General features: G+C 69.1%; 2 protein-coding genes across 2 annotated transcripts; one reads left to right on the top strand and one right to left on the bottom strand.

Moving 5' to 3' along the window:
- Positions 1-248: 248 nt before the first annotated feature.
- On the top strand, positions 249-3828 carry LOC142073610 (glycoprotein-N-acetylgalactosamine 3-beta-galactosyltransferase 1-B-like). The gene is made up of 3 exons (XM_075133602.1): positions 249-420; positions 1785-2446; positions 3661-3828. The coding sequence occupies exons 1-3, from the start codon at positions 249-251 to the stop codon at positions 3826-3828; spliced, it is 1002 nt and encodes a 333-aa protein (XP_074989703.1).
- Positions 3829-5816: 1988 nt separating this feature from the next.
- AGAP2 (ArfGAP with GTPase domain, ankyrin repeat and PH domain 2) lies at positions 5817-25110 on the bottom strand. The gene is made up of 19 exons (XM_075133644.1): positions 24824-25110; positions 18081-18139; positions 17913-18000; positions 17298-17383; positions 17079-17220; positions 16868-17002; positions 16006-16127; positions 15757-15909; positions 15064-15150; positions 14871-14975; positions 14630-14792; positions 14429-14548; positions 13694-13840; positions 13296-13355; positions 12860-13011; positions 12691-12781; positions 8579-8801; positions 8229-8484; positions 5817-7462 (listed from the first exon to the last, which is right to left on the bottom strand). Exons 1-19 carry the CDS (start codon positions 24981-24983, stop codon positions 7256-7258), a joined length of 2556 nt encoding a protein of 851 aa, XP_074989745.1. The 5' UTR covers positions 24984-25110; the 3' UTR covers positions 5817-7255.
- Between the last annotated feature and the right edge of the window lie 188 nt (positions 25111-25298).

Below are 25298 nucleotides of genomic sequence, written 5' to 3'. Positions count from 1 at the left end.
CACATGGAAGGGGACAGGGAGGGATTTGGGGGGGGGGACCTCAGCAGGACACGGAGCTGGTGGCTTGGGTGGGGGGCAGAGCCATGGGCAGGGTCCCACTGTGATGGGGGGGGGGCAGTTGCTTTTGGGGGGGGGGTCTGTGGGTGATGGGACCCCACATCAGACCCCAAGGTGGCGGGGGGGGGGAAGATCCCCTCCCACCCCCTGTCCCCATCTCCCCTCAGCCCCCGGGACGCAGTGGTGGGGCCATGTGGGGCTGCCCCCCCCGGGTGCCCTGGTTCCCCCTGGGCTTCGCCGTGGGGCTGGTCCTGGGGGGCAACCTCCTGCAAGGCCTGTGGCAGCCCTGGGCCCCCTCGGCCCCCTCCGCAGCCCCCGGCATCGCCTGCCTGCGCAGCCCGCCCGCACAGCCCCCCCCCACAGGTGAGCCCCACGGGAGACACCCGGACACGGGGGGGGGGGGGGGCGGGGCGGGGGGGGGGGGAGGGAGCGATCCCGGAAGCACAGACAGACACACACGGGGACACGGACATGGACACACGGACACGGACACATGGACCCCCCCCCCCGGTCCGTGGGGAGGCAGTGGAAAGGGAAGGGTGACGGGCACTGTCCCGTGGGGCACCGGTGTCGGCTGGCGGCGAGGGACAGGGGGGGGACATTGGGGGGGTGGTGGCAGCTCTGAGCTGGGGACAAGGATGGGACCGCGTGGCCGGTGGTGGGAGCTCTGACGTGGTGACAAGGACGGGAGAGCGTGGCCGTGGTGGGAGCTGGTGAGAAGGATGGGACAGTGGGGGTGGTGGGGACAGCTCTGAGCTGGTGACAGTGAGGGGACAGTGCGGCCGGTGGTGGGAGCTCTGAGCTGGTGACAAGGACAGGACAGGGTGGGTGGTGGTGGGAGCTCTGAGCTTGTGTCAGTGAGGGGACACTGGGGCTGGTGGGGGGGGGGTCTTAGCTGGTGACAAAGAATGAAAAGCATGGGGCGATGGTAGGAGCTGAGAGCTGGGGACAAGGCTGGGACCTTCTGTTGGTGGCGGGAGCTCTGAGCTGGTGACAGTGAGGGGACACTGTGGCCGGTGGTGGGAGCTCTGAGTTGATGAGAAGGATGGGATTTTGTGGCTGGTGGTGGGAGCTTTGAGCTAGGGACAAGGAGAGGACAGTGTGGCCAACGGTGTTGGGACCTCTAAGCTGATGAGGAGGATGACGGACTCGTGGCAAGTGACAAGGGAAGGGACACAGTGGCCGGGGGAGGGAGCTCTGAGCTTGTGACAATAGTGGGACAAGGCGGCTGGTGGTGGGAGCTCTGAGCTGGTTGGCAAGGTTGGGACCTCCTGGCCCTTGTGGCATCTCTGAGCGTGTGACAAGAGCTGTGACAGTGTGGCGGGAGCTGTGAGCTGGTGACAAGGATGGGACAGTGGTCGGTGGTCGTAGATCTGAGCTGGGGACAAATTTGGGACCTTCTGGACCGTGGTGGGAGCTCTGAGCCGGGGACAAGGAGGGAACAATGTGGTGGTTGGTGGTTGCTCTGAGCTGGTGACAACGTTGGGCCGTTCTGGGTGGTGGTGGGAGCTCTGCGTTGGCAAGAAGGAGGGGACAGTGCGGCCGCTGGTGGGAGCTCTGAGCTGGTGAGAAGTTGGGACCTTCTGCACCATGGTAGGAGCTCTGAGCTGGGGACGGTCTGGTTCTCGGTGGTTGCTCTGAGCTGGTGATGGCTTCCCCCAGTCCCTCTGCCCCGGGGGGGGCCGCGGGACGTCCCGCCGCATCCCCACCGCCCCCCTGCCGTCCAGTGAACAGCAGCCAGGCGCGGGCGCTGTACGAGCGGGTGCGCATCCTGTGCTGGGTGATGACGGGGCCCCGCAACCTGGAGACCAAGGCCCGGCACGTGCGGGCCACCTGGGCACGCCACTGCAACGTGGCCCTCTTCATGAGCTCGGAGCCGGACGAGCGCTTCCCCGCCGTGGGGCTGCCCGTCCAGGAGGGCCGCCACCAGCTCTACTGGAAGACCATCCGCGCCTTCCAGTACGTGCACCAGCACCACCTGGACCAGGCCGACTGGTTCCTCAAGGCGGACGACGACACCTTCGTGGTGGTGGCCAACCTGCGCTGGCTGCTGGCCGGCCACCCCCCCGAGCGCCCCATCTACTTCGGCAAGCGCTTCAAGCCCTTCGTCAAGCAGGGCTACATGAGCGGCGGGGCGGGCTACGTGCTCAGCAAGGAGGCCCTGCGGCGCTTCGTGGCCGCCTTCGCCACCCGCACCTGCACCCACACCAGCGCCGTGGAGGACCTGGCCCTGGGCCAGTGCCTGGAGAAGGTGGGGGTGGAGGCGGGCGACTCGCGGGACACGCGGGGCCGCGAGACCTTCCACCCCTTCCCGCCCGAGCGGCACCTCACCGAGCAGCTGCCCGTCGACCGCTTCTACCCGCAGTACTCCTACTACCCCGTGCGATGGGTGAGTGAGGACCCCCCGCACCGAGACCCCCCCCGCGTCCCCTGGGTGCCCCATCGGGGGGCCCCGACATCCCCCAAGTCCCCTCTGCATCCACCAAGTCCCCGGTCCCCAGTGTCCCTGAGCCCCCTCTGTGCCCCTGATCCCCACCCGTGTCCCCCCAGCCCCCTCTGTGCCCCCAACCCCCACCCGTGTCCCCCCAGCCCCCTCTATGCCCCCGACCCCCACCCGTGTCCCCCCAGCCCACTCTGTGCCCCTGACCCCCACCCGTGTCCCCCCAGCCCCCCCTGTGCCCCCGACCCCCACCCGTGTCCCCCCAGCCCCCTCTATGCCCCCGACCCCCACCCGTGTCCCCCCAGCCCACTCTGTGCCCCTGACCCCCACCCGTGTCCCCCCAGCCCCCCCTGTGCCCCCGACCCCCACCCGTGTCCCCCCAGCCCCCTCTGTGCCCCCGACCCCCACCCGTGTCCCCCCAGCCCCCTCTGTGCCCCCGACCCCCACCCGTGTCCCCCCAGCCCCCTCTGTGCCCCCGACCCCCACCCGTGTCCCCCCAGCCCCCTCTGTGCCCCTGACCCCCACCCGTGTCCCCTCCGCATCCCCCAGCATCGCTGCGCACATGGCTCCAGCAGGGCGGTACCGGCCCCGCCCACTTCTCCAGGCCCCGCCCACTGCCTACCTCTCCATGCCCTGCCCACCCGGCTAAGCCCCGCCCTCCCTGGCTGCCTCCAAAGCCCCACCCACCCAATGAGCACCGGCCACTACCCACCCCGGCTAAGCCACACCCACTTTATTTGCATCCCAGCCCCACCTACCTATCAAGCACCACCCACTGCTTGCCTCACCTGCCCACTCCCCGCTAAGCCCCGCCTTCCTTATTTGCATCTCCACCCTGCCCGGGCACCAGGCACCAGCCGCTGCCCACCACACCGCCCCACCCCTCCAAGCCCCGCCCACCATATTAGCCTGCAAAGCCCCGCCCACCATATTAGTCTACAAGCCCCGCCCTCCATATTAGTCTACAAGCCCCGCCCACCATATTAGCCTGCAAAGCCCCACCCACCCTCCCCAGTTGCGCAGCCCCACTCCCCTCCCAGCCCCACCCACTGCGTTTGCACCACGCCCCCTCGAGCCCCCCCATCCCGCGAGGCCCCGCCCCCAACGGCCCCGCCCCCCGAGGCCCCGCCCCCCAGGCCCCGCCCCGCTGACCCCCCCCGCAGGCCGCCGCCAGCTGCTCGGACCTGTCGGTGTCGTTCCACTACGTGAGCGGGGAGCAGATGTACGCGCTGGAGTACCTGACCCACCGCCTGCGCCCCTACGGCTACCGGCCCCGCTACCGCCCCGCCCTGCCACGCCCCGCCACCCCGGACCCCGCCCGCCGGCCCTGAGCCGCCCCCGGCACCCGGCACCCGCCCTGCCGCGGCACCCGGGGCCAGGGGCGCTGCCACCGAGCCATGGCACAGCTCCACCAGCGTGGAACCGTGGCTCTCCAGCACCGAGCCGTGGCACAGCTCCGCCGGCGTGGAACCGTGGCTCTCCGGCACCGAGCCGTGGCACAGCTCCACCGGTGTGGAACCGTGGCTCTCCAGCACCGAGCCGTGGCACAGCTCCGCCGGTGTGGAACCGTGGCTCTCCGGCACCGAGCTGTGGCACAACTCCACCGGTGTGGAACCGTGGCTCTCCAGCACCGAGCCGTGGCACAGCTCCACCAGTGTGGAACCGTGGCTCTCCAGCACCGAGCCGTGGCACAGCTCCGCCGGTGTGGAACCGTGGCTCTCCGGCACCGAGCCGTGGCACAGCTCCACCAGCGTGGAACCGTGGCTCTCCAGCACAGAGCCGTGGCACAGCTCCGCCGGTGTGGAACCGTGGCTCTCCGGCACCGAGCCGTGGCACAGCTCCACCATGTGGAACCGTGGCTCTCCAGCACCGAGCCGTGGCTCAGCTCCACCGGTGTGGAACCGGGGCTCTCCGGCACCGAGCCGTGGCTCAGCTCCACCGGTGTGGAACCGGGGCTCTCCGGCACCGAGCCGTGGCACAGCTCCACCGGCGTGGAACCGGGGCTCTCCGGCACCGAGCCGTGGCACAGCTCCACCGGCGTGGAACCGGGGCTCTCCGGCACCGAGCCGTGGCACAGCTCCACCATGTGGGACCGTGCTCTCCAGCACCGAGCCGTGGCACAGCTCCACCAGCGTGGGACCGTGGCTCTCCAGCACCGAGCCGTGGCACAGCTCCACCAGCGTGGAACCGTGGCTCTCCAGCACCGAGCCGTGGCACAGCTCCACCGGCGTGGAACCGTGGCTCTCCAGCACCGAGCCGTGGCACAGCTCCGCCAGTGTGGAACCGTGGCTCTCCGGCACCGAGCCGTGGCACAGCTCCACCAGTGTGGAACCGTGGCTCTCCGGCACCGAGCCGTGGCACAGCTCCGCCGTGTGGAACCGTGGCTCTCCAGCACCGAGCCGTGGCACAACTCCACCGTGTGGAACCGTGGCTCTCCAGCACCGAGCCGTGGCACAGCTCCACCATGTGGGACCGTGGCTCTCCGGCACCGAGCTGTGGCACAGCTCCACCGTGTGGAACCGTGGCTCTCCAGCACCGAGCCGTGGCACAGCTCCACCAGCGTGGAACCGTGGCTCTCCGGCACCGAGCCGTGGCACAGCTCCACCGTGTGGAACCGTGGCTCTCCAGCACCGAGCCGTGGCACAGCTCCACCAGCGTGGAACCGTGGCTCTCCGGCACCGAGCCGTGGCACAGCTCCACCGGCGTGGAACCGTGGCTCTCCAGCACCGAGCCGTGGCACAGCTCCACCGGCGTGGAACCGTGGCTCTCCGGCACCGAGCCGTGGCACAGCTCCACCGGCGTGGAACCGTGGCTCTCCAGCACCGAGCCGTGGCACAGCTCCGCCGGTGTGGAACCGTGGCTCTCTGGCACCGAGCCGTGGCACAGCTCCACCGGTGTGGAACCGGGGCTCTCCAGCACTGAGCCGTGGCACAGCTCCACCAGTGTGGAACCGTGGCTCTCCGGCACCGAGCCGTGGCACAGCTCCACCGGTGTGGAACCGTGGCTCTCCAGCACTGAGCCGTGGCACAACTCCTCCGTGTGGAACCGTGGCTCTCCGGCACCGAGCCGTGGCACAGCTCCGCCGTGTGGAACCGTGGCTCTCCAGCACCGAGCCGTGGCACAACTCCACCGTGTGGAACCGTGGCTCTCCAGCACCGAGCCGTGGCACAGCTCCTCTGGTGTGGAACCGTGGCTCTCCAGCACCGAGCCGTGGCACAGCTCCACCGGCGTGGAACCGTGGCTCTCCAGCACCGAGCCGTGGCACAACTCCACCGTGTGGAACCGTGGCTCTCCAGCACCGAGCCGTGGCACAGCTCCTCTGGTGTGGAACCGTGGCTCTCCAGCACCGACCCATGGCACAGCTCCGCCGGTGTGGAACCGTGGCTCTCCGGCACTGAGCCGTGGCACAGCTCCACCGGCGTGGAACCGTGGCTCTCCGGCACCGACCCATGGCACAACTTCACCAGCGTGGCCCCATGGCACAGCACCGCACCGTGCCACAGCCCCACGGCACAACCCATCCAGCCGTGCTACGGGCCCGGAGCCGGACCCCCGACCTCCTCTGCCACCCGACCGCCCCCCCCGTGCCCCCGCCGCCCCGTGCCACGCCGCCGGGAAGGAGCAGCCGCAGTCACAGCGCCAAGTCCGACATTGTTACGTACTTACAGTTACAACCCGAGAGATGAAAACGCTGTACATGGCCCCGCCCCCCCCCGGCACGGCCCCGACCACCCCCCCCCCCGGGCACCCCCCGGCCCCCAACTTGGGGGCCCTGGCTCAGCCCCGCCGGCGCTGCCGGGGCGCGGGGCGCGTCGGGGGCGTCACAGCAGGGGGTGCCCCTACATTCATGGGGGTGTCCTGGGGCGGGGGATGGGGTGGCCCCCCCCCCCCCCCCACCAGGCCCACGGCCAGCGGGAGAGGTGGCGGGGGTCCCGCCGGCGGTTCCCCCCCCCCGCCGGGAACCATGGTACCGCGGTGGGGGGCTGGCTCTATCCTAACGCTAAACGAAGCAATAAATTAACGAGGTTCCCAAGGGGACGCTGAGAAAAAGGGGGGGGGTCGAGGGGGGGGTTGAGGCCACGGCGGGGGGGGGGAGGGGGTGTACAAAAGGTTGTTCTAGAAAAGGGGGGGGGGTCTGCTCTGCTCCTGCCACGGAGCCGGGGGGCTGTGCCAGGGGATGGGGTGGCACGGCCGGGGGGGCACTGGAAAGGTGGCATGGCTGGGGGTGACATGGGGAGGGTGACGTGACGGGGTGACGCAGAGGGGTGGCATGGCCGGGGGGGGCACGGGGAGGGTGGCACGATGGGGTGATGTGAGCAGGGTGCCACGGGAGGTGACCCGTGCTGGGCGGGGGGGTGGCACGGGCAGGGGTGACATGAGTGGGGTGACACAGGCAGGGGTGTCACCGGCCACGGTGCCATGGGAGCCCCAGTGTCCCGACCCTGGCAGGGCTGTGCCGAGACGCGGCGCCCACCCCGCGCCAGGGCATGATGCACGGGGGAGGGGGCCGCGGCGGCACCGGGAGGGGGACCCAGGCATCCGGGCAGCGGTGCCACCACCGCGAGCCCCAGCGGGGGCGGGGGGACCTGGCACGGGCCGGGGGCAGGACCAGAAGAGACCCCAGCGGGAGCAGAATAATAAATAGAGCATCAAAAATACAAACCGTGGGGCGGCGGCGGGCGACGCCGGGGCCGAGCCGGGGCCCGCGGGCACCCGCAGTCCAGGGGGATGCCGAGAGGGCACCGGGCCCCTCGCCGGCTATACCAAGGCGGTCCGGGGCTCGCAGGGACCCACGCTGGCGCAGCTGCTCTTGCGGCGCAGCCCGGGGGTGGCCGGGCCGCCGGGGCCCTCGCCGGGGCAGCCGTGCTGCAGCAGGATGTCGGCGCACTCCTGGCTGCCAGCACGGCGGGCGTAGAAAAGCGCCGTGCGGCCCTGCCCGTCCCGTGCCCGAACGTCCACACCATACTGCGGGCACAGCCGACGTGTCAGCCGCCCCGTGCCGCCGGCCCTGGGCCCCGTGGCCGTGCCATGGGCCCCATGGCCTTGCCACATCCCCAGTAGCCATCCCGTGTTCCCCATGGCTGTGCCACATCCCCCGTGGTCATGGCACATTGCCCCATGGCCATCCCATGTCTCGTTTGGCATGGTGTGATTCCCCCGTGGCCATCCCATGATTCTCATGGCCACACCATGTCCCCCCATAGCCATGTCATGGTCCCCACGACCATGCTGTGTCCCCCATAGCCATGCTATGTCCCCCATGACCATGCCATGTCCCCCCATAGCCATGTCATGGTCCCCACGACCATGCCATCTGCCCTCTGGCCGTGCTACGGTCCCCATGACCACATCACGTCCCCCATAGCCATGCCATGGTCCCCAAGACCATGCCACATCCCTCATAGCCACAGCATAGTCCCCATGACCACGCTATCTCCCCCCCTTGGCCATGCCATGGTCCCCATGACCACGCTATCTCCCCCCCTGGCCATGCCATGGTCCCCATGACCACGCTATCTCCCCCCTGGCCATGCCATGGTCCCCATGACCACGCTATCACCCCCCTTGGCCATGCCATGGTCCCCATGACCACGCTATCTCCCCCCTAGCCATGTCATGGTCCCCATGACCATTCCATGTGCCCCACGGCCACCCCATGACCCCCACACCATGCCACGGCCCCCACCACCACCACCACCCTGTCCCCCCTTCACCCCCGGCCTGAACATACCCACACCAGCAGCTGGGTGATGACTACGAGGGCCATGTCACAGGCCACGTGCAGCGCCGTGCGCCGGTCCTTGTCACCGGTGCTGACATTGAGCTGCTCCTTCTTGCTGTGGGCCAGGAGCAGCAGCACCATCTCCAGGTCCTTCTCCTGCACCGCATGGAAGAGCTGCTCCCCCAGCGGTGCCTCGGCCGCCGGCAGCGGGGCCAGGAAGAGCCGCTGCTCGTACTTGGCCCGGATCCATGACTCCCGCTCCTCCCTGGGGAGATGGGTGGCATCAGGGACCGCGTGGCACCGGGGAGGTGGCACAGCGGTGATGTGGCGGGTGGGGAGGGGGGGGGAACGACACCCACCGGGACGACTCGTGGGTGGGCTTGCAGCGGCCCTGTGGGTTCTTCTCCCAGATGCTGTTGGCGGTGGTGTTGCCGATGGACGTCAGCACCAGCGTGAGCTCCCGGGGCCAGTCGTCCAGGTCCAGGGAGCGCACGCGGGACAGGTGGGTGCCCAAGTTGCGGTGGATCCCCGAGCACTCGATGCAGATCAAGGCCCCCAGGTTCAGGCTGGCCCAGGTGGGGTCTGGGGGGGGATGCGAAGAGACTGTCGGCACCGCGCTGGGGGCATTGGGTGGCCCGTGGCGCTGTCCAACCCTCGGCATGGCCCATGGCAGCATGTGGCCATCGCACGGTCCGTGGCACCCCTTGGCTTGTGGCACCCCATGGTGCATGGCACTGTGTGACCCATGGCACCATGTGACTCGTGGCACAGTGTGGCCCATGGCATCATGTGACCAATGGCACCCTATGGCCCCATATGGACCATGGCACCATGTGACCAATGGCCCCACATGGCCCCATATGGACCATGGCACCATGTGACCAATGGCACCCTATAGCCCCATATGGACCATGGCACCATGTGACCAATGGCACCCTATGGCCCCATATGGACCATGGCACCATGTGACCAATGGCCCTACATGGCCCCATATGGACCATGGCACCATGTGACCAATGGCCCTACATGGCCCCATATGGACCATGGCACCATGTGACCAATGGCACCCCACGGCCCCATATGGACCATGGCACCATGTGACCAATGGCACCCCACGGCCCCATATGGACCATGGCACCATGTGACCAATGGCACCCCACGGCCCCATATGGTCCATGGCACCATGTGACCAATGGCACCCTATGGCCCCATATGGACCATGGCACCATGTGACCAATGGCCCTACATGGCCCCATATGGACCATGGCACCATGTGACCAATGGCCCTACATGGCCCCATATGGACCATGGCACCATGTGACCAATGGCACCCCACATGGCCCCATATGGACCATGGCACCATGTGACCAATGGCCCTACATGGCCCCATATGGACCATGGCACCATGTGACCAATGGCACCCCACGGCCCCATATGGTCCATGGCACCATGTGACCAATGGCACCCCACGGCCCCATATGGACCATGGCACCATGTGACCAATGGCACCCCACGGCCCCATATGGACCATGGCACCATGTGACCAATGGCACCCCACGGCCCCATATGGTCCATGGCACCATGTGACCAATGGCACCCTATGGCCCCATATGGACCATGGCACCATGTGACCAATGGCACCCCACGGCCCCATATGGTCCATGGCACCATGTGACCAATGGCACCCCACGGCCCCATATGGCCCATGGCACCATGTGACCAATGGCATCCCACGGCCCCATATGGTCCATGGCACCATGTGACCAATGGCACCCCACGGCCCCATATGGTCCATGGCACCATGTGACCAATGGCACCCTATGGCCCCATATGGACCATGGCACCATGTGACCAACGGCACCCTATGGCCCCATATGGTCCATGGCACCATGTGACCAATGGCCCCGCATGGCCCCATATGGTCCATGGCACCATGTGACCAATGGCACCCTATAGCCCCATATGGACCATGGCACCATGTGACCAATTGCACCCTATGGCCCCATATGGACCATGGCACCATGTGACCAATGGCACCCTATAGCCCCATATGGTCCATGGCACCATGTGACCAATGGCTCCCTATGGCCCCATATGGACCATGGCACCATGTGACCAATGGCCCCGCATGGCCCCATATGGTCCATGGCACCATGTGACCAATGGCCCCACATGGCCCCATATGGACCATGACACCATGTGACCAATGGCACCCCACGGCCCCATATGGTCCATGGCACCATGTGACCAATGGCACCCCACGGCCCCATATGGTCCATGGCACCATGTGACCAATGGCACCCTATGGCCCCATATGGACCATGGCACCATGTGACCAATGGCACCCTATGGCCCCATATGGTCCATGGCACCATGTGACCAATGGCACCCCACGGCCCCATATGGACCATGGCACCATGTGACCAATGGCACCCCACGGCCCCATATGGACCATGGCACCATGTGACCAATGGCACCCCACGGCCCCATATGGTCCATGGCACCATGTGACCAATGGCACCCTATGGCCCCATATGGACCATGGCACCATGTGACCAATGGCACCCCACGGCCCCATATGGTCCATGGCACCATGTGACCAATGGCACCCCACGGCCCCATATGGCCCATGGCACCATGTGACCAATGGCATCCCACGGCCCCATATGGTCCATGGCACCATGTGACCAATGGCACCCCACGGCCCCATATGGTCCATGGCACCATGTGACCAATGGCACCCTATGGCCCCATATGGACCATGGCACCATGTGACCAACGGCACCCTATGGCCCCATATGGTCCATGGCACCATGTGACCAATGGCCCCGCATGGCCCCATATGGTCCATGGCACCATGTGACCAATGGCACCCTATAGCCCCATATGGACCATGGCACCATGTGACCAATTGCACCCTATGGCCCCATATGGACCATGGCACCATGTGACCAATGGCACCCTATAGCCCCATATGGTCCATGGCACCATGTGACCAATGGCTCCCTATGGCCCCATATGGACCATGGCACCATGTGACCAATGGCCCCGCATGGCCCCATATGGTCCATGGCACCATGTGACCAATGGCCCCACATGGCCCCATATGGACCATGACACCATGTGACCAATGGCACCCCACGGCCCCATATGGTCCATGGCACCATGTGACCAATGGCACCCCACGGCCCCATATGGTCCATGGCACCATGTGACCAATGGCACCCCACGGCCCCATATGGACCATGGCACCATGTGACCAATGGCACCCCACATGGCCCCATATGGTCCATGGCACCATGTGACCAATGGCACCCCACATGGCCCCATATGGTCCATGGCACCATGTGACCAATGGCCCCACATGGCCCCATATGGTCCATGGCACCATGTGACCAATGGCACCCCACGGCCCCATATGGTCAATGGCACCATGTGACCAATGGCAACCTATGACCCCATATGGTCCATGGCACCATGTGACCAATGGCCCCACATGGCCCCATATGGACCATGGCTCCATGTGACCAACGGCACCCCACGGCCCCATATGGTCCATGGCACCATGTGACCAATGGCACCCCACGGCCCCATATGGTCCATGGCACCATGTGACCAATGGCACCCCACGGCCCCATATGGTCCATGGCACCATGTGACCAATGGCACCCTATGGCCCCATATGGACCATGGCACCATGTGACCAATGGCACCCCACGGCCCCATATGGTCCATGGCACCATGTGACCAATGGCACCCCATGGCCCCATATGGTCCATGGCACCATGTGACCAATGGCACCCCACGGCCCCATATGGACCATGGCACCATGTGACCAACGGCACCCCATGGCCCCATATGGTCCATGGCACCATGTGACCAATGGCACCCCACGGCCCCATATGGACCATGGCACCATGTGACCAATGGCACCCTATAGCCCCATATGGACCATGGCACCATGTGACCAACGGCACCCCATGGCCCCATATGGTCCATGGCACCATGTGACCAATGGCCCCGCATGGCCCCATATGGTCCATGGCACCATGTGACCAATGGCACCCTATGGCCCCATATGGACCATGGCACCATGTGACCAATGGCACCCTATGGCCCCATACGGACCATGGCACCATGTGACCAACGGCACCCCATGGCCCCATATGGTCCATGGCACCATGTGACCAATGGCACCCCACATGGCCCCATACGGTCCATGGCACCATGTGACCAATGGCACCCTATAGCCCCATACGGACCATGGCACCATGTGACCAATGGCACCCTATAGCCCCATACGGACCATGGCACCATGTGACCAATGGCCCCAGATGGCCCCATATGGTCCATGGCACCATGCAACTGATGGCCCCGCATGGCCCATGGCACTGTGTGACCAATGGCCCCCCAAGGCCCGTGGCCCCACATCACCAACGGCCCCGCCCCCGCTGCCCCCCAGGAGACTCACTGGGCGCCCCACAGTCCACGCAGAGCGAGTTGCCCCGGGCGTTGCGGATGGCCTGGATGGCCACGGCTTCGCTCTGGCTGTCCATGCGAGCCTGGGGGAGATGGGGGCGGTGAGCGGGGTGGGGGGCGGTGGCCTCGTGGCCCCCCCCGGGCCGCCCGAGGGGTCCTACCTTGTTCTTGCTGCTCTCGCAGCACTGCAGGCTGGCCAGGATCTGGCTCTCGATGGCCTGCACCCAGGCGTCGCGCTCCTCGAAGCTGCCCGCCTCGAAGTGCCACGTCTGGCCCGTGCTGGACACGATGATGAACTCGAAGTTCTCCTCCTCTGCGGGACCAGAGACCACCCCGGGGGGCGGTGGGATGGGGGGGCTGGACGGCGCGGCTGGGGGGTCCCACGCTCAGGGGGTGCTGAGCTGCCCCAGCGCCCACCGTGGCCTCCCCCTCCCCTGCACTCAAAGGGGTGCCCACCCTGGTGGTCCCCACCGTCCACCCATTCCCCGGGGGACCCCCCCCCGTCTCTGCCCGGCAGGGGATGCGATGGCGGCAGGCGAGGATGGGACACAGCCGCATGCATGAGTGGAGCAGGCCACGCACCACGCGCCACGTTACCTGTTTTATAAATATTTCTTAAACTACCAAAGCTTTTTAATTTCCACATTTTGCGCTTGGCTGCGGAGGATCCGGGGCAGCGAGAGCAGAGAGAGGAAAGGGGGAGAGAGAGTCACGAGAGGAGCCCGCAAAGCCCCGGGGGGATGGGGGTGCAGGGGGGTGGCAGGCGGTGGCAGAGCGAGGAGGGGGGGGACGCGTGGGCAGGGCAGCGGTGGCTGAGCATGGCAAGGGAAGAGTGGGGGGGGGGGGGCAGGATCAGGCCCAGATCCTCCGTTGGCTGCAGCCCTGCGGCATCCTAGGGCATCGTCCCCGTGGGGTGCGGTGGCGTTGTCCCCACGGCTCCGTGGCCACCGTCCACGAGTGACCGGGGCTCGGGGCACCGTCCCCGTGGCTCTCACCTTCCGCCTGCCCGGCCGAACCCTCTGTCTTGGATGGCGTCATCAGCTTCTTCCGTCGGTGCTTCTTCCTGTCGATCATGGGCGACGGCGGCGGGTCTTTGCCCGAGCTGCTGGGGCTGGATATGGCCTCGAAGGTGGGGGGGCCGTCTGCCGAGAGACCTGCACGCTGGGGTGCTGGGGGCCACCGAGCTCACCAGGGCCACCGAGCTCACCAGGGCCATCGCGCTCACCAGGATCACCGGGGCCACCAGGGTGACCGGGGCCACCAGGGTCACAAGGGCCACTGGGCTCACTGGGGTCACCAGGGCCGTTGGAGCCACCAGGGTGACCAAGTCCATCAGAGCCACGGGGCTCACCAGGGTCACCGGGCTCACAGGGGCCACTGGGTTCACTGGGATCAGTAGGACCTCCAGGGCCAGCAAGTCCACTGGTCTCACCAGGATCACTGGGGCCACCAGGGTCACAAGAGCCACTTGGGTCACGAGGGTCACTGGGACCATTGGAGCCACCAGGGTCACCAAATCCACCAGGGTCACTGGGGCCACTGGGCTCACCAGGGCCACCAGGTTCATTGTGGCCTCTGGGATCACCAGGGCCACCAAGGGCCTCCAGGTTCCCGGGCTCCCCAGGGGCCACCGGGCTCAGTGGTGACACCACAAGCAAGGTCCCTGGCTCTGTCCTGGGGAGGTTGGTGGGTCCATGAACGTGAGAGGTGACGAGGACGGGGACACTCACCAGAGCCGGACAGCTTGGCGCTGGAGGCGGAGGCGCAGCGCTGCAGGGACCGCTCAGCCTTGCCCGCGCCCTTCATCCCCGGCTCCGGGGGGAGGCTGAGCCCCACGGGGGAGGCACCGGCTGCAGGTGGGGAAGGACCGGTGACATGGGGATCCCCCTGGACCCCCACCCCACTGCCACCACCACCGCCCCGGTACTCACCACCGCCCTCGGGCGCCGTCCCCCCGCCCACGTCCTTCACCAGCCCGTTGATGCTGGCGGAGGGGCCGCAGGCGGAGATGGCGCGGGGCGGGCGCTTGCCGGGGACCTTGACGGTGGTACGGAGAAGGTCCATCTCCTTCCCATGGGTGCTGTGGATGTAGTCCTGCCGCAGGGACAGGAGGGGGCTGAGACCAGGGCTCCCCCTCGCCGTGGGGACAGGGGTGGGGACGGGGACACTCACGTTGATGCTGGGGTGGTAGAAGAGGAGCCCGTTGCTGGACAAGGTCACGTACTTCTTCTTCCACTCCTTGTTGAGGGAGTTGCCGCTGCGCTTCAGCAGGAAGCTCTGGAGATGAAGGGACGGTGAGGGGGACAGGGAAGGGACGGCTGGGGACCTTGTCGTGTCCCAGCACCGCCACCGCTGCCCCGCCGACCTGCTTGATGGGGATGGCACGGCCGCTGCCCGCCACCTCGCCCCGGCTGTCCAGGCTCCGCTTCTCTGAGTCGCTGCCCCGGCGCGTCTGCGGGGACGGGGGACGGGGTCGGTGGGACGCGTGGCACTGCTGGGGGCACCCAGGGTGCCACGTCCCCAGCCACTGCGGTCCCACTGTGGGGACACCCTGGGGTGCCCACATCTCCCCCACTGCCAGAGCCCCATGGTGGGGACACCCTGGGTGCCATGTGTGTCCCCCATCACCACCCTGCCAGGGGGGCACCCTGGATGCCACGTGTCCCCCTGTGCCACCACTACCATGCCAGGGGGACACCCTGGGTGCCACATGTCTCCTGCCGCCACCACCCTGCCAGGGACACCCCAGGTACTGTGTACCTCCCACTGCTGGGTAGACATCCCAGGTGCCACGTGGTCCCCAATGCCACCACCATGCCAGGGGGACACCCTGAGTGCCACATGCCCCCCTGTGCCACCACCACCATGCCAGGAGGACACCCTGGGTGCCACATAGCCCCCACTGCCACCACTCCACTAGGGGACACCCCGGGTGCCACATGCCCCCCTATACCACCACCACCACGCCAGGAGGACACCTCAGGTGCCACGTGTCCCCTGTTGCCACCACCCTGCCAGGGGGACACCCCGGGTGCCACGTGTCCCCTGGCGCACTTACGGCGAAGAGGCTGGTGCGACGCTTGGCCCCGCGGTGCAGGGAGCTGGGGGTGCCCAGGGGGGCGGGGGTCTCGCTCCGCAGCTCCCGGTGGCTGACGTTGGGGGTGGACGGCAGTGAGGACGAGTAGTCACTGGTGTGGCCACCATTGCTGGCCTGGATGGGACACGGGGTCAGCCCCAGCGCCCCGTGGCCGGAGGGACGGGCGATGTGGGGGCAGCGCCCGGCCGGGGCAGGGCGAGCAGGGGGTACCTGGCCGGGGTGGATGCCCCCGACGGGGGTGGATGCGGCCGAGTGGCTGGGGGTGCTGGGCAGAGACTTGCAGGACGCCATGAGCTGTTGCTGCTTCTTCAGCGCCACCACCTTCTGGGCGACTGCGCCGAGAGCCTCGCGTCAGGCAGGCCACGCTGCCAAGACCCCCAACCCGACCAGCCACGGTCCCCGTCCCACCCAGCCATGGTCCCCATTCCACGTGGACACAGCTGCTGGCCCACCCTGGCCACAGTCTCCATCCCATCTGGACACGGTCCCCATCCCACCTCAGCCACCAGCCGCAGACCCATCCTACCCCAGCCACTGTCCCCATCCCACCCAGCCATGGTCCCCATCCCACCCAGCCATGGTATCCCCATCCCACCCCAGCCACAGTCCCCATCCCATCTGGCCATGGTCCCCATCCCACCTCAGCCACCAGCCGCAGACCCGTCCTACCCCAGCCACAGTCCCCATCCCACCCCAGACATTGGCCACTGCGTCACCCTGGCCACTGGCCGTGGTCCCCATCCCACCCAACCACGATCTCCATCCCACACTGGCCACAGTCCCTGTCCTACCTGGACACCAGTCCCCATCCACCCCAGCCACTGGCCACAGTCCCCATCCCATCCTGACCACTGGCCACAGTCCCCATCCCACCTGGCCATGGGTCCTGTGCCACTCTGGCCACAATCCCCATCCCAACCATCCATGATCACCATCCCACACTGGCCACAGTCCCTGTCCCACCTGGTCACCAGCCCCCAACCCACCCCTGCCACGGTCACCACCAGCACGCACCCCCCCCCCCCAGCTACCCTGGACCTGCTGGTGGAGCTGAGCACCCCAGGACACCCACCCTCAGTGAAGACCCGGTCGACGTTGAGGCCATACGTGGCACAGGTCTCGTAGTAGAGGCACCTCTTCATGTCCCCGCAGAGCGCCTGGGCCCGGGCGTCCTCAATCACCCGGGGGTTGGAGGAGCTGATCTTGTCTGGGGGAGCAGGGGAGTGAGGTGGGGGTCGTCCCCTCCCCGTCCCCGTCGGGTTGGTCCCATGTCCCCAGCTCACCCTGGGTGCCCACCAGCGCCAGGGCCACCTCGCTGGCGCCCCGGTAGCCGCTGAGCAGCGCGTGCAGCTGCGTCACCTCCTCGAAGCTGCTCTCGTTCTCCAGGCTGAAGACGAAGATGACGGCGTCTGCCCAGCTGGCAAACTGGGGGGGACGCGGACGGGGGTCAGGGCTCGGCACCGGCCGGCACGGCCCCCCCCTGGCCCCCAACCCCCACATACCTTGGCGTCCGGGGCGCCTCCTTCCTCCCGGATGAGCAGGAGGTGGCTCTGGCCATCGACCATCACCTCGCGCTTGAACTGACCGCCTGGAGCCAGAGGGAGGAGAGGGGGGAGCCCTGTGACTGTGCCTGGCCCCGTGGCCTTGAACTTCCCATGGCCACGCCCAGCACCACGGCCTTACCTGCCCCATGGCCACGCCCAACCCTATGACCTTGCCCATCCCCGTGGCCTTGTCCAGCACCATGGCCTTGTCCACCCCACAGCACCATGGCCTTGGCTGTCCCCATGGCCTTGCCCGGCACCGTGGCCATGCCCTGCACCATGACCTTGTCCATCCCATGGCCATGCCCAACCCTGTGGCCTTGTCCACCCCGCAGCCATGCCCAGCACCATGGCCTTGTCCATCCTCATGACCTTGTCCATCCCATGGCCATGCCCAACCCTGTGGCCTTGTCCACCCCGCAGCCATGCCCAGCACCATGGCCTTGTCCATCCTCATGACCTTGTCCATCCCCATGGCCATGCCCAACCCTATGGCTTCTCCATCCCATGGCCAAGCTCAGGCCCATGGTCATGCCCAACCCTACAGCCGTGCCCAACCCCGTGGCCACTCACTCTCGGTGGGCTCCAGGCCCACGTAGGAGCCAGTGAGGAAGCGGTGGACGAGCGCCGACTTTCCGCTCTTGCTGCTGCCCAGGACGCCCTGGGGAGAGGGCAGAGGGGGCGTCAGGGTGGCCGAGGGCGGGAGGACACGGGGCAGGGACACGGGGACACGGTACCCACCAGGCGGATCTCGGGGACGGAGCGGCCCAGGGTCCATTCCTGGCTGTTCACCAAGGCCTCTGTGGGGAGGAGAGGGGTGAGACGGTGCCTGGGTACCCCCGGCACCCCCGGCACCCCAGCCCGGGGAGGGGCACGGCCGCCCCCAGCCCTGCGGCAGCGCCGCCGGCAGCATCCTGCGTGGGCGGCCACGAGCCGTCACCAAGCAACGGCACCGCACCAAGCCTGGCGGGGGCGGCGGGAAGGACACGGAGACGCGACGTGGCAGGGACGGGGACATGGCCGTGGGCACGAGGACATGGTGGACACAAGGATGTGGCAGGCACGAGGATGCAGCATGGCAGGAGGACGTGGCATGGGAACATGAAGGGCACTAGGACACGATGGGCATCAGGACGCGATGTGGCATGAGGATGTGGCGTGGCACAGGGACACGATGGGCAGAGGGACACGGCATGGCACGAGGACGTGATGTGGCACACGACGGGCATGAGGATGTGATGGTCGTGGTGCGTGACAACATGGCAGGCGGGAAGATGCAGCGTGGCACGAGGTCGTGGTGTGGCACGGGGACACGATGGGCATGAGAAAACAGCGAGGCTCGAGGATGTGGCGTGGCTCGGAGACACGATGGGCACCAGAACACAGCGTGGCACAAGGACGTGGTGTGGCACGAGGAGGTGGCGTGGCACGAGGACACAATGGGCACCAGGAGGACGTGATGTGGCACGAGGGCGCAGCGTGGCCCACAATGGGCACGAGGATTTGATGGACGTGGTGCACGACAACATGGCAGGCACCAGCGCGTCTGGGGCATGAGGATGTGGCATGGCACAAGCACACGGCGTGGCATGGCACAAGGACATTGCCTGCACCCCCCCCACACCCTGCCCAGCACCCCCAGCCCCGCTCGGGCAGCGCGGCACCTCGCCTCCTGCACCACAAGAAGGGGAAACTGAGGCAGGACAGAGGGACCCCCCCCACACCCTGTGCCTCAGTTTCCCCCGGGCCATACTCAGGGCTGTCCCCCGCCACGTCCACAGCAGGCGAGGGGTTAACACCGCTGCCTGTCACCCCGCACATCGTCACCGAGCTGCCACCCCCGGGTGTCCCCGCTGCCACCCCCGGGTCCCCGGCAGGCTCTGCCCACGCGCCCCACAGCACCGGGGGGTCGAGGATGGGAGCAGGGCGGACGCAGGGACGCAGAGGGACAGACGGACGGGTTGGCTATGGGGCGGCCGGACAGATGGATGTGGGGCGAGCGGGACAGAAGGACGGACGAATGTGTGACGCACAGATGGTGACAGAGACGGAGGAGCAGACGGACGGACGGATGCCGGGGTGGAAAGACGGGTGAGGGGTTGGCCCCTGAGCCCGATGGAGCCAGCCCCGACGGGGAAACTGAGGCACGGGAGCCCCTGCCACGTCCGGCGCCAGAGGACCCCCATGTTGGCAGCCCCACAGGATCCCAAGGCTGGGCACGGGCCGGACGCCTGGGTCCCCCCCACCCGGGGGTGGCCCTGCCTGGTGGGTCACAAGTCCTCGACCAGCCGCCCCACGTGCCCCAGCACCCACCACTCCCCCCCAGCCGTGGGGCGCAGATGGGTCCCTCTGCCCCACACAGGTCACAGCCCCACTCGGGCACAGCCAGCGAGTGGACCCAGGCGTGGGGAGCACCCCCTCCACTGTTCCAGGCTCCCCACGTCCACCCCCTGCCCCGCAGCCAGCCACGGGGAAACTGAGGCACAGCACAACATCCCACAGCACAGCCGGCGCGTGGACGTAGGCATCCAGCGGTACCCACCCCCCATCCTTCCTGCATCCAGGTCACTGAGGGATGCAGGGGAAACTGAGGCACGGCACGCCGGACCACGGCATCCCCCCGAGTTCCGCCCGCCCCAGCCCGGTACTCACTGGGGCAGGCGCCTCTGCCCAGGTCGGTGCTGAGCAGGGCCCAGGGGGGTGCGGGGTGGGTGGGGGTGGCGGCCGGGCTCTTGGTGAAAATCCCGCTGATGAACTTGAGCATCTTGCGGTCGCGGGTGGAGGCTCGGCCACCCTCGCGCCCCCGTTTCAACCCCGTTTCGGTGAGGGGGGGAGCGGGCGCCGGCGCCAAACCCCCCGGTCCCGGGTGTAAATCGCTGTTATCCAGGGTCTTGCTTTTGCCTTTGCGGGGGGAGAGCCGAGCCCGCGCCGGCGGTCGGGGGCCCCCCTCGGCACCCGCTTTGCCCCCCGGTTTGGGGCGCCCCTTGCCCTCGCCCTCGGGCCAGGAAAGGCGGCTGCCGGCGCTTTTGTGGGTGCCTTTGCCCATCTTGGTGTCAGAGCCCACCTTGGCACCGCTGGTGGTCACCGTCTTGAAGGGTTTGGTGCCGGCCAGGCGTAACCGGCGGGCGCCGGCGGCCGGGTGCGGGGAGGATGCGCCGGGTGCCGGGTGGGACGGGGGTTTGCCCCCATCTGGGGCACCCTCGGGGTAACCCCAGCTGGCCTGGCCCAGCAGCGGGCGACGGGTGGGTGCCAAGGGGTGGGGGCACTCGTGGGGTGCCTGACCCCGCTCCCCCGGTGCCTCCAAGGTGCCCTTGGCCCCCCGGGTGAGGGCGTCGGGTTTGGGGGGCACGGCGGGAGGCAGCAACGCCGGGTCGGGTTTAGGGGGTACGGCCGGGGGAGGCAGCAACGCCGGGTCGGGTTTGGGGGGCACGGCCGGGGGCGGGGGCAACAAGGCCGGGTCGGGTTTGGGGGGCACGGCGGGGGGCAACAAGGCCGGGTCGGGTTTGGGGGGCACAGCAGGCGGGCCGGCAGCGGGCGTCGAGGCGGGCGAGCGGGGGCGGTTGGCGCCATGCCCGCCGCGGGGCTCGGCGAGCCGTGGGGCAACCGAACCTTCGCCTGTCGGCGTTGGGCCGGGACTGGGGGTCCGGGGGCTGCTGGGGGGCAACGGGGCGTCGGTGGGGCCGGAGCCGGCGGTACTTATCCAGAGAGCGTCCTGGCGTTGGAAAAGCCGCTCGGGCCTCTTGGTTTTGCCGCCGCCGCCGCCACCGCCGGGGTCTTCGGCGCGGGCAGCATCCGCCGCCTGCCCGGGGTGGGGGGCTCCATCGCCGCCCCCCCCCGCCTGCTCCGGTTCCCCTGGGGCTGCCACCGACTCGAGCTTGACCAGGGTGAGGGAGATGAGGTAGGTGGTCCGGCGCTGGAGGCCGGTGGTCCTGCTCATGGGTGCGGGCAGGGCAGACCCCCCCCCACCCCCCCACACCCCGGAGTCGGGTGGGCAGGCAGAGCCCCCCCCCTCCCTGGACCCCCCCCCCCGGCTTTTTCTCTCCTCGCCGGCTCCGCGTCCGCCGGTGCCGGGAGATGCTCGGCGCGGTCCCCACCCCCGGCCCTGCCTCCCCGAAGCCTTCCCCGCTCGCCCGCCCCCGGAGGGGTTGGCACCGCCGCCGCGCCCCCCCCTTCCCAAATCCACCCCCCCCCCCGGGATCGGGGCCGCCCCCCCCCCCACTCACCCCCACCCCGGGTTAGCGACCGGGGGGCATCGTGGGGGGCTCCCCCACCCACCCACCCAGCGCTGGGAGGGGGAGATGGAGGGATGGGGGGGTGAAGGGGAGGTTATGGGGGGGTGGGGGGGTTACAGGGGGGGGGAAGATGGAGGGGGAGATGGGGCGGGGGGGTGGGGGGATTATGAGGATGGGGGGATGGAGGGGTGGAGGGGTGGATGGAGGGGGCGGGGGGGTGCAGAGAATGGGGCTGTTATGGGGGGGGTGAGGGGGTATGGGGCTGGGGGGGTTATGAGGAGGGGGGATGGAGAGGCGGGGTATGGGGAGGACGGGGAGGGGATGGGGGGTTATGGGACGCGGGGTGATGGGGGGGTTATGGGGGATTATGGGGCGGGGGGGGCCATGCCCGGGACCCCCCGGGACCGGGGCTCACGGCAGCGCCCCGACGGGTTCGTCCTTGGCGGCGGCGGCGGCGGCGGCGGGGGGGGCCGGGGCCCCGCGGGGGGGGCCCTGCGCGGCCGGGGGGGGCCGGGGCCCGGCGGGGGGGGCCCTGCGCGGCCGGGGGGGGCCGGGGCCGCCGCTCTCCGCCATGCGCCGCTCCCGGGGCCGGGCCGGGGGCGGGAGCGGGCGGCGGCCCCGCCGCTACCGGGCAGGCGCGAGCGCTCCCGGGCGCCCCCTCCCCGATCCCCCCCCGCCGGCCCCGGCACCTGCCTGCGCTGCCCGGTACACCCCCCCCGCCCCCCCCGTCCCCTCCCTGCCCCCCTACCCCTTCGCTTTCCCCCCCCGCCAGCCCTCCCTCCAGCCCTGCATCCCTCCCTCCGCCTCTCCCAGCACCCTGCACCCCCCCGGTCCCCTCCCTCCACTCCCCTCGGGCACCAGTGGGGGACCGTGAGGGGCTGGGGGGGGGGGCCCGTGGGGGCCGTGACACGGGGCAGGCCCCGGCCGCCTGTTTTCCGGCATTTTTAGCAGCGGCGCAGAAATCCTCCGCATCCCGTTGCCATGGCAACGGCGGGGCTGGCGATGGGGGACCAGCCGTGGCACCCGCCGGTGGCACCCGGGCCAGGCTGTCACCGCCACGCCCGGCCACCTCCCCGGCCCGTGACCCCCACCCCCACCCCCCGTGTCACCCCCCTGCCACGCTGGCGTGTCCCCGTGGCAGAGCCCGGGGAGGGTCACGGCGCCTGGGGACAGACGCAGGGTCCTGGGGTGGACATGGGACCCCGGAGACCGGCTCGGTGACGGGGACAGGGCTGGGGGATGGACACGGGGGTCGGGGACAGGCACGGGGCGTGGGGACGGACACGGGGCCAAGGGGCGCTTGGGGACGGACGCAGCATTTGGGGACAGATGGGGGGGGCTCGGGGGCAGACACGACCCACGGGGACACGGCGCTTGCTCAGGCTCGGCGAGGCAGGACCCCCTACCCCCGTGTGCCCACCCAAGGGTGCCCAGGAGGTGGGTGCTTGCACCCAGCGGGCAAGGACGGGAGGACCCAGCCCTCTGCCCCCCACGGGAGAGAGGTGACCAGGGCCGAGGGGACACGGGTGGCCCGTGGGGCTGGGGGCCGCATGTGTCCCCCCCGTGTGGGATCCCCGGGGAGCTGGCACGTCTCCGGTGCTCGTGACAGAGCCGGGCGCGTCGTCCCAGCAACCCGCCCACAGCCCACGGTGAGCCGCGGCGGCGTGGCCCCCCCCCCCCGGCACCCACCAGGGGTGGGGGGGCACCCTCTGAGCCCCCCTTTGTCCCTCCCTGTCACCCCAGCCCCGTGACCCCGGGGGTGGCACGCTGCCCCCGGCCGGACCCTGTCCCTATGCTGGGCTGGGGGGGTCAGGCCCCCCTCAGCCCCCCCATGGTGCCAGTGCTGTCGTCCCCCCCCAGTACAGCCCAGTGCCTCCCAGTGTCCCCCAGCAGCCCCCCATTGCTCAGGGGTGGCCATCGTGGCACCATGTCCCACGCTACGGCGGGGGTACGGGGTCACGCCACGTCTGACCCCCCCCGTGTCCCCATCCCATGTCACCAGGCCCTGCTGGCCCCCCCAGTGCTCCCTCTGGAGTTGGGGGGCGGGGGGGGGGGGGCACAGGAGGGAGGGGGAGCACACCCCTGGGTGGGGGCAGAGCGGGCAGCACCCCCCGAGCGGGAGCTGGGCTCTGGGGGGTTCAGGGGGGGCTGGGGGGTGTCCTGTGCCCCCCCATCGGTGCTGGCGGTGGGTACCACTTTGCGGGCGCTTAGCAACAAGGCATCCCCCTGCTTCCCGTCACCACGGCAACGGTGCTGGGGAGATGCCAGCACACAAGGGGGGGGCACAGGGATGCGGGGGTTTGGCACCATGGAGGGGGGTGCACCAGCACCCGTGCCCCCGGTAACACCATCCCACCGGACACCCATCAGGGGGGACCATGGGGTGCGACAGCCTCCCCCAAAACTCCAGGGGGCCCCCCAAAACAGCCCCCCCCCCCCCAGCAGTGGGGCCCCCCTCGGCGACCGCCGGAGGTGAGGAAACGGCCCACGTCACCGACCGCAGCGCCGGGGCTGTTGCACCGGAAACCACCCCGATGGCACAGCCGCGGCAAAGGGGGGGGCGGCGACCCCCAAACCCCCCGGCAGGTCCCTGCACCCCCCCCCCCGTGTCCTCAGATGGGTCCCCATGGGGGGACGGTGCTGCTGGGCCCAGCCAGCCCCTGGCGTGGCACCGGGCAGGATTGGGCCTCGGCTGCACCGGGGTGCTGGGCGCCGGCGCCCCACTGTTTGGGGGTGGCCCCGTTGGAAGTGGGGGGCCCCAGAGACCCCAAGCTGGGATGGGCACCCCCAGCGCGGCCGTGGGCACCCGCGGGCACCACCATGGCGCTGGTCGGGGGGGACCAACGTCACCTCCTGTCTGTCCGTCCCTCCATCCCTCCACCCATCCGTCTGTCCGTCCCTCCACCCCTCCATCCCTCCGCCAGCAGTCCATCTGTCCGTCCATCTGTCCGTCCATTTGTCCGTCCGTCCTGCCATCCACCTGCCCATCCCTCCGCCTCTCCGTCCATCCCTCCGCCTCTCCGTCCGTCCGTCCGTCCATCCCTCCGCCTGTCCGTCCGTCCGTCCATCCCTCCAGCCAGCCACCTCTCCACCTGTCTGCCCATCCATCCATCCATCCGTCCCTCCCTCCCTCCCTCCACTTCTCCGTCCCTCCCTCCATCCCCCCGTCCCTCCATCCCTCTGTCCGTCCCCCCTGTCCCTCCAATCCCTCCCCCTGCCCGCTCCCTGCCGGACCCCCGGGGCTGCCCGTACCTTGCACCACGCAGAGGGACGCGGTCAGGCTGGCCCGGAGCCGCGGATCCGGCACCGTCTCCACCAACCGAATCAACTTATTCACGTGTTTCTTGGCCCCTTCGTGCCGCTTCACCTCCGCCCGGATGGCGGCCAGCACCTGCTGCCGGGGGGGGGTCATGGCACCCTTAGGTGCGGGCAGGGTCCCGCCGGGTCCCCGGGGTCATGGCTCAGCCCGGGGCTCGGCCCCGCTTGGCGTCGTCCCCCCCTCGGTTCATCCGGCCCCGCTGCCGGGCCGGGCCGCGCTTCCTGGCTGGCGTCACCTCGGTGGGGTTGGCGTCACCTCGGTGGGGTTGGCGTCACCCCGGTGGGGCTGGCACGGGCGCCCGCCGGCGGGCGCAGGGTTGGGCCTGGGAACCCAGGGAGCACCGGGGCGGCGTGGCGGTGCCCGGCCCCGTCGGCGCGTCGGGACACGCTGGAGCCCGTCGGACGGCAC

This window comes from Calonectris borealis, chromosome 30 (genome assembly GCF_964195595.1).
Source record: "Calonectris borealis chromosome 30, bCalBor7.hap1.2, whole genome shotgun sequence".
Taxonomy (NCBI): Eukaryota; Metazoa; Chordata; class Aves; order Procellariiformes; family Procellariidae; genus Calonectris; species Calonectris borealis.
Note: the sequence above shows the minus strand (reverse complement) of the source record. Positions and strands in the feature narration are given on the sequence as shown.